The sequence below is a fragment of the Aegilops tauschii genome, chromosome 3 (assembly GCF_002575655.3).
Source record: "Aegilops tauschii subsp. strangulata cultivar AL8/78 chromosome 3, Aet v6.0, whole genome shotgun sequence".
In the NCBI taxonomy this organism is placed as follows: Eukaryota; Viridiplantae; Streptophyta; class Magnoliopsida; order Poales; family Poaceae; genus Aegilops; species Aegilops tauschii.
The window spans coordinates 551,667,769-551,676,024 of NC_053037.3; the positions used below are offsets into that span (position 1 = coordinate 551,667,769).

The 8,256-nt window shown below is 50.8% G+C and overlaps 2 protein-coding genes across 2 annotated transcripts; one reads left to right on the top strand and one right to left on the bottom strand.

Moving 5' to 3' along the window:
- The first annotated feature begins 369 nt into the window (after window positions 1-369).
- LOC109757745 (stress enhanced protein 1, chloroplastic) lies at window positions 370-1,223 on the top strand. Its single transcript, XM_020316575.4, has 2 exons — window positions 370-729; window positions 818-1,223. Exons 1-2 carry the CDS (start codon window positions 478-480, stop codon window positions 920-922), a joined length of 357 nt encoding a protein of 118 aa, XP_020172164.1. The 5' UTR covers window positions 370-477; the 3' UTR covers window positions 923-1,223.
- Window positions 1,224-2,638: 1,415 nt separating this feature from the next.
- LOC109757734 (F-box only protein 6) lies at window positions 2,639-6,386 on the bottom strand. The gene is made up of 2 exons (XM_020316563.4): window positions 5,870-6,386; window positions 2,639-4,278 (listed from the first exon to the last, which is right to left on the bottom strand). Exons 1-2 carry the CDS (start codon window positions 5,968-5,970, stop codon window positions 3,036-3,038), a joined length of 1,344 nt encoding a protein of 447 aa, XP_020172152.1. The 5' UTR covers window positions 5,971-6,386; the 3' UTR covers window positions 2,639-3,035.
- Window positions 6,387-8,256: the final 1,870 nt, after the last annotated feature.

Genomic DNA, 8,256 nt, shown 5'->3' on the forward strand with positions numbered 1-8,256 from the left:
GGTGGCGGGGCTGGCGGGTTAGCCATACCCTAGGATCGAAAGTCTGATACCATGTAGAATTGTATTAATAATTGTTGATGCAATATTGTGCCAGTACAAGAGGTATATATAAGAGCCAAGCCGCACCTGACCTAGCCCTATTACAAACCGAATAGGAGTCTTAATCCTATTACAAGTTGTATTCTAACATTTGCGTGTGGGGGGAAAGGCCAGATGCCGATCCAACCGCCACGCGCATCCAAATCAAACACATCTTACAGCTGGGAGGCGACCGGCCCAAAGCTGGCGCCGGTCAGCCGGCGGCCAGGGACATCACGTTTCTGGATTTAGTTGCAAGACGTGCGCTGTCCGATCATTTTTTTCCGTGGATAGAGCGACGTCCAAACGGCCAACCGACGGCCACTCACTTCGGCTAGCTCAGGCCAGCAGCACAAAACCAAACAAACGAGCGCGAGCGCAGGCCATCGCATCCATCTCATGGCGCTCCTCTCCATCCTACGCTCGTCTCCGCTGGCCGTCCCCGCGGCCTCTTCTCGCCGCCCACCCAACCACGGCGTCCACCTACTACGCGTCAGCACCAGGGCCGCGCCGTCTCTGTCTGTGAGGTGCGAGCAGAGCAGCAAGCCGGGCGGCGGCAGCGTCGTCGACGTGTGGGCGAGCCGCCTGGCCATGATGAGCTTCGCCGCGGCGGTCGTCGCCGAGGTGTCCACCGGCAAGGGCTTCGTGGAGGTATGTACGCTCCCATGGATCGACCCGTGCCACCATGCTCTGCTGGGCTAGTTGCTCGCTACTGACAGCGCTCTGACGTGCTTTGCAGAACTTCGGCGTGGCAACACCGGCGCCGGCGTTGGCACTGGTGGTGACGGCGCTCGTCATCGGCCTGGCCGTCCTCTTCATCGTCAGGTCGGGAGCGCAAGATTGATGGATCCATCGCACGAAATAATTGAAGACCCTTTTCTAGAATACAATACAAAGTAAGCGGAGACCTATTTCTGAAGAACGAGCGTGCAGATCTTCTTTGCATCTGGTTTGCAAAGATTCCTGGAGATTATAATTAGCATTACTTCTGACTGTAAATGATCTGATGTATCATGGTACTACTGCTGTGAGCATATTCATATGGAAAATTCTGGTTCAAATTCAAGTGAGCCAAAGGCTTCCGATGTTGCTACCATTCTGTGTGTGAAACTGTGAATTCAGACCGATGCTCAAAGTTCAGGCTCTAACACCCTGTTAATGATTCGGTTATATGATTGCAATGTCCGTTCAGATGTGTATATGCCATATATGAAGTCCCTGAAATAAAAACATTGCATATCTCTAAAACTAAAACATGCAAATGGACGAAACATGTGTCTTGTGTAGAGTTGTGTGCCTGGGTAAACGTTGGTGGTACCTAGAGTCACCTGAATTCGTGATGGATTTCTTCTGCACCCAGATGATTGCTTCCTGGGAACACTGGTCTTCCACTGGCGACATGAATACCTTTGATTTAGCCCTGTATTTATATGTATGTGGTAGGTACACTCACAGTATGAACTTGCGATTGAAATGGAGGGAGTGCATCTTACACTTGGCAGGGTATACTGGAAGCGTGACAGCATGAGATTATGCAAGTTTTCGGCCTGGCGATTTCCCTGCCCCGGAGTTGAGAAGGGGGAAAAGAATCTGCCATGGGAGCTATTACTTGATTTAAGAACCCACACAAAATTTTCAGTGTTCAGCAGCATGTCCAGCATCTGCTGGAGTGTAGACAGACATCAGGCACGGGCACCCTGGCATAAATGGCAATCCAAAAACTCCAAACCTCCCGTCATCAAGCACTAGTATCAGCGCATTACACGACATTGTTGTCGCGCCTGGTAAAATCTTGTGCCATGTTGATTTGCTTCAGGGACACTTCTTTTGCTTAGATTTACGGTTACTCCGTGTGCATTTTAGTAGGCATGTACTAGGTGTTTCTGCCATGATCCACTTATTAAAATATTCATAATCGCATGAATGATTGCTTTCTGGAGCACTCAACTTCCAGTGGGGGGGCATGGTTACCAAGGGTGTCGTGTCCAAGGTGAAATATTTTCCTGGGTGTGGATGTTCCTTCTTCAGGCAAAACCTAATTCCTCCATGATATAACTTTCCTAGTATGAGGCGTGCAAATTTTATTGACGTTTTTATATATAGCACTATCTTGTGACAAAAACTAGTATGAATAACACGGTACCTTTATCTTGTTTACTGATCTCCTTATCTTTCTGGCCACCCAAAAATATGCCTTGCAATTTCAAATGGAGGGAGTGTATTTTTATTTTACACTTGGGGAGGGCTCGAGATGTTGCCAAATATGGTTGTGCCCGGCAGTTTTCCTGTCTCAGCAGTTGAAAAAAGGAAAAGGGAACCTGCGTTGTTGCTAGCTTTAGCAACGTGCATGAGCACACGGAAACTTTTCAAGTATTCAGTAGCATGTCAGCATCTCATCTTGGTGGACTGGTCATGGCAAATCTCATCAAAAACTCAAATCCCCCTTCACCATGAATTAGCACCACCATATTACTGTATCGGCGCATTACGCTACAAGCAAGTGATGCTGATATAATGCTACAAGCAAGTGATGCTGATTAACAGAACATACGCGGGAGCATAAATACAACTCCAGTTGTTATTATTATAGAGTAGGCTCAGTTTTGCTGAGGAGACGACCCGAGATTTAGTACAAATATTACATACTGAACATGACACAACAACGGAACAAATAAAAGTTCTAATACAGTAACAGATGTCTGCTCTTCAGCCTTTTGATCGCAGTAACCTTAACAGATTCAGTTCAACTGATCAGTTGCCATTGCACCGACACAAATTCTCGCGGATGATAAAACCGACAGTAACAAAACGGTCCGATTGCTTCAGCAAGTAACGAAAACAACCACTTTGACATGAATTTGTACAATAACATAACAGATAACCTTCTCGCCAAGTCGCGACGACACGGAAATGTGTAACAAAATGAAAGCGACAATGTCAACCTTTGCTGAGAACCGTCAGGGCGAGGCAGAGGGGCACGGACCGAATGCCGTGCCACATGCTATCCACTGCTTCTTGCGGCTGCAAGGGAGCATGCAGTCAGGAACCTTCTGCCACTCTTTGCTCACAAGGTTGTACATCACGAGGCGGTTCATCCGCTTCGCCTTCAAGGAGAGCATGAGCAAGCCGCTGTTGCCCAGGCAGGTCATCCTCATGTGCTTACCGTAGAACTCTAAGCACCAGATATTTGGCATTCTGTCCACCTCCTTCCAGAGGAGAGTCATCTTCTGCAACTCCCAGATGCAGACGCAGGTTGCTGCGTTCTTGCACAGCAGACCCACAAGCATGATCTTCCCCTGGAACTCGGCAAGTGTGTGGTCAGTCAGATGCAGCGGCAGCGGGATGATGAAATGAATCCAAATCCCAGTGCTTACATCATATGACAAAACACCCTCGGGTTCTGAGCACATGAAGTACAGCGTGCTGCCAACCGCGACTGGCTGTGACCTGAAATTTAGAGCAAGTGGGAGCTTGATGCTTGGAGGAAACTCGCCTGGCTGAGACCACATATTCTGCACTGAGTCGTAAACTTCATGATTTCCATCATTTCGCAACCACATCACTTTGTAACCCTCATTAGAACTTCTTCCATTCAGCACCATCCCCACTGACACTCTTGACCATGCCTGGACTGACCTGGGAGGAATTTCCTTTAGTGATTGTGTAAGAGGGTTGCATATGTAGAAGTTCCTGTGGCTAAGATCCAATAAGCACACAAGGCCACCTGCAGATGCCACTGGCATTACTATGTTTGCAGGAGCAAGGGGAACAGAAGGGTGGTGCCACTTGTTTAGCGAAGGGTCATACATCGCTACATTGTTGTTGCCATTCTCATGTGTGATTGTATAGAACCATGGCATTCCCTGTGGGACTTCAGAGTACTGCTGAGAGAAATTGTCTGAGCCTACCAGAGAACACCACTTCCGGCAAACAGAGCGGAATCGGAAAATTGCAGCCACTGGAAGCCTTGCAATGACAGTTTCAAAAAGGTCTTCAGGGAACTCGCTCCAAATATCTAGCTTCATTGCTTCAGCCGAGTTCAGGAAGGATGCTTTCTCTCGGTTTCTGTCTCTGCGTGGTCGCTTGCGAGGAGGAGATTGGTTAGCTTCCATGATCTTCAATAATTCCGAGTTGTACCCAGTCCTTTCTCCACAATAATCATCCTTGACCGAACCATGCTCAAAGTCAAGTAAATACCACCTGTAAGATATTAAAAAAAATTAGTTCATCTTAGTTGATAGCAAAGCAATAGAAGAATTCTGAAACTGCTAAGGAAAGGAGATGATCAACAGTTTAGTGTAGGACAGGAGTCATTACTTTGTCTTTAATAAGTGCTTCACAACTGTGTTCACAGGTTTGTCAAATCATGAACACAGGTAAGCAATTAGCTTTTTGTAGCAAGCTAGGATTGTTACATTTTATATTATTTGTTACGTCACGTGGTAATAACGTAGAGGTAGCCTGATCAAATAAAGCAATCTATGTTGCTAGCAGACAAACTAGATGTTTCTAACGAATATTAGAATTGCTCACCAAAGTGTAAAACATGCACATACTCTTGCAAATACAAACTAAAGTGGCACAGAAATATGCTTTACATGCATATTGGATGAACATGTTAGGATACTTATGCGCTCTAGGGCAAGCCGCACGACCATGTGCGCAGTCTAAAAAGATTTTGAAACACCATCCAAACCCATAGGATTACCAGAATGGAGTCTAGATTGTTTATCGTTTTAGCTATACTGACTTGGTGAGCACAAGCAAAAAACACAGCTTTTTAACCAATGGAGTCGTCGATTTTATAATAGCTTTATCCGCAGGAAACCAAACGCATATTCTATTTCCTAAAAATACACAGCTTAACTAAGCTAGGCAAGAGATAATTCCCAAACTGTAAGCACTATTCATGCAATGCTTGCAGAAGCACAGCAATAAAGTGATGAACAAATAAGCATGCATCATCATGTTGTTCACTAGTGTTTTTTTGTGTGGGGGGTATGTTGTTCCCCAGTTCATATGCACTACTTAAATTTCGGCACCTTGGCGTTAGCGTTCGAGTAAACTCGTTTCCTTTTTCTATTCCGTTCAAGGCTTGCAGCAAACTAGTCTGAACGAGGACGCCGTCAGAATAATCACCATTTCCCGTTTGTCGCCTGGTTCCTTTGCCTACACGGAGCAGTACAAACGCCCCGCGCCGCGCCTCCAAAGTCAACTTAATCAGGATATGTTATATGAGCAGCATCGTTACATGCTCCAAAATAGTCTCTACGTCGCGCGCCTCGTTCCACCATCCATGGTCATGGTGGATACGCGTGAACTGCGCCGGGGCAATGTCAAACGCTAAAGCGAAGCGGCTTCTCCGGAGGCTGGATAAAATAGTGGCATTAACAAACGATTTCGAGGAGGGAACAAGCTAGCATTGCGGGAGACGCCACGCCCAGTCGGCCATTCCCTTGGTCGCACGCCACCGCGCCTCGAACTCATCGACCAAATCGACCGAGGCCACCGGGCGAAAAACGATGGGGGGAACTCCCGAGCCGCCGCAACGGAGTCCGGCGACAGCGCCAACAATCTGAGCGCGCCAGCGGAGTATGCACGCGACCTAATTTCCGCGCCCCCGGCCCCGCGAGCGCGGCGGATCAAACGGCGAAACGGGGGGCCGAATTCGGAGGAGCGCCGGCCGCGGAGCAGATCCGACCGAATCCGCCGCGACGGGGAGAGAAGGGGGGGTGAAAGGGGATTGCGGGAGAGGAAGGAAGGGGGTTTGGGGATTGGTTCGGGGACTTGCCTGGGGATGGGGCCGTGGGCGTGGGCGTGGACGGCGCCGTAGAGGTCCCAGAGCTCCTGCACCTGGCCGACCAGCTGCCGCAGCGCCGCCACCTCCCCCATCCGCCGCCGCCGCCGCCGCCACCGCTTCCCTCGGTCGCGGCCGCCTCTGTGTCTCGCGCTCTCCCCCCTTCCCTCCTTTTGTGGGGTGGGGGTTGGCTCGGGGGCAGTCGGCACGCTGCTTTTCTCCCGCTGCCTGCCTAAATGCTCGCTGCCTTGCCCTTGCCTTGCCTCCCCGCAGCAGCCAGCCCGCCCGTGTGCCCCGGGCGTGTGTCTCTTTGTTGGCTGTGTGCGTGCGTGTGGCCTGGCGCGTGCGCGGCCGCTGGATTATATGCTGTGCGCTCCGCGCGTGAGCCGTGGTCTCCACTGTGGCCGCTTTGCCGTACTCGTGTGTGTGTGGTGGTGTGGTTACAGTGTAGCAGTGTGGTGGTGTTACGGTTGGTCGGACGGATTGCTTGCTTGCTTGTCGTGCCCAACGGGATGGGTGCGGTGCGGGTTAAGTTAGCATAATTGGAGTGTGTGCGTGTTCCGGTTGGAGTGAATGAAACGTAGCAAGGACAGCACGTATGCACGTAGGCTAATTCTTGAAAGGAGTACCCCGCAAAAAAAATATTATTGAAAGGAGTGTGTTTGTGTGTTTTCACGACGAGAACTAATCAACCAATGCTTGGATGGTTAGAAGGGGCAGTGGCACCTTCAGCCCGTCATCATAGATCAAAGCCATATGGTACCTTGTTGATGTGGATCATTCTTTCAATGGAAGGCCATGTTTTACATCGATACTGAGGTGTCCATCCTGATTTTGCCGATTTTCAAGATCCACGACGTGCCACATTGTCTTTCTCTTTCCACCTCTGCCCCCCCTCCTCTGGCACTCAGTCTCCTCTATTCTTCATCTGTTTGTTCTTCCGACGCCATAACCGGTACATGCATCAAATGCCGATACACTAATGAGGCATTGGTCCGACGGTAAGATCTTGTCTACCGAGGTCATTGTCGTGTCCCTCGGCATTTTTGGATTATTATTATTTTTGCATCATAACTAAGCTACGGTTCATATGTATTCATTTGTAAACAAATATAGACATTTTAACCCGTAAAAAAATATAGACATTTGAAGCTATATTTGTTTACAGAGGAAGTATGTTTTTTTTTCTAAGAGCAACTCTAGCAGACCCCGTAAAACACGCAGACCCGTAAAATTCCGGCGAGTATGCGGGCTCGGCCCAATTTTCCGGCCAGAACAGAGCCCGCATACTCGCCCGGCCCGCAAATTTTTTGCCGCGGCCCGCAAACCGCACGCTCCGACCGCTATAACTGCGGTTCCGCGACTTGTTTGCGGGTCCAAACCCTATCCCTCACCGCCGCCGAGCCATGTGATTCCCCTTCCCCCTCTCCACATTTCTCGGCGCCGGCGACCACCCGCCCCGCCTCCAGCCGTCATGTGGGGCCGAATGTGGAGCTCCGGACGCGGCTCCGGCAGCAAATCCAGCGGCGGAAGGGACCCGGAACACGAGCGGTGCGTCCGGTCCGACGTGCGAGGAAGCGCGGGGCCCGGAAGTGGACCAACCGCGGCATGTCGTCGCCGGCGAGCTTCCAGCGGAGCGAGACGGAGGAGTACGACCGCCGCTGCGCGTCCTTCTCCTCCGCGAGGTCCTCATACGCCGGGAGCTCCTCCTCCTCCGGCGCGGGCCTTCTGCACGTGAAGAGGGAGTGGTTGGAGGACGAGGAGGAGCCGGACGCGTTCGGCCGCCGCGGAGTCATCGGGCCGGAAGACTACGCCGCCGACGTCGACGCCGTTGCGGCCGCCATCGCCGAGCGGAGCGTGCGCGAGGAGGCGGAGCGCCGGCGCCACGCCTAGGAGCTCGAAGACCTCCAGTGGCGGCAGGCGGTCGCCGCCAACCTCGCCGCCAAGGAGAAAGCCGAGGAGTGGCGCCATCCGCGTGGAGCAGGCGGCGAAGTACGTCGACCTGTGCAGCTCCGGCGAGGAGGATTGGAGCGTCCTTCTCCTCCACGACGTCGTCCATTTGCCGCGACCTCGACGCCGTCAGATCCGACTCCCCTTTAGTACTAGTTTAACGTAGTATGTAGTATAACTATGCTTGTAATTTGTTGATCATGTGATGAACTATGTAGTATGTGATGAACTATGTTTGTGCAATTTCTTTCGCGAAAGTGTTTTTCCAAATTATGCAGGTTTAGATACGGTTTTTGTTCGACCGCGCTAGTTTTCGACCCGCAAACGCGATCTTTGTGGAACCGCAAACGCGTTTTGCGGGGTCTGCTAGAGTTGCTCTAAGTCGAGGGGTTTTTAACCGACATGAAGGTGAGCGGCACCACGGAGGCAAG

Coding starts and splice junctions, on each gene's coding strand:
- LOC109757734 (XM_020316563.4), bottom strand. CDS start 5,970: ATGGGGGAGGTGGCGGCGCTGCGGCAGCTGGTCGGCCAGGTGCAGGAG. Junction 4,279..5,869: donor GCCCACGGCCCCATCCCCAG/GCAAGTCCCCGA, acceptor AATATCTTACAG/GTGGTATTTACTTGACTTTG.
- LOC109757745 (XM_020316575.4), top strand. CDS start 478: ATGGCGCTCCTCTCCATCCTACGCTCGTCTCCGCTGGCCGTCCCCGCG. Junction 730..817: donor CCGGCAAGGGCTTCGTGGAG/GTATGTACGCTC, acceptor CGTGCTTTGCAG/AACTTCGGCGTGGCAACACC.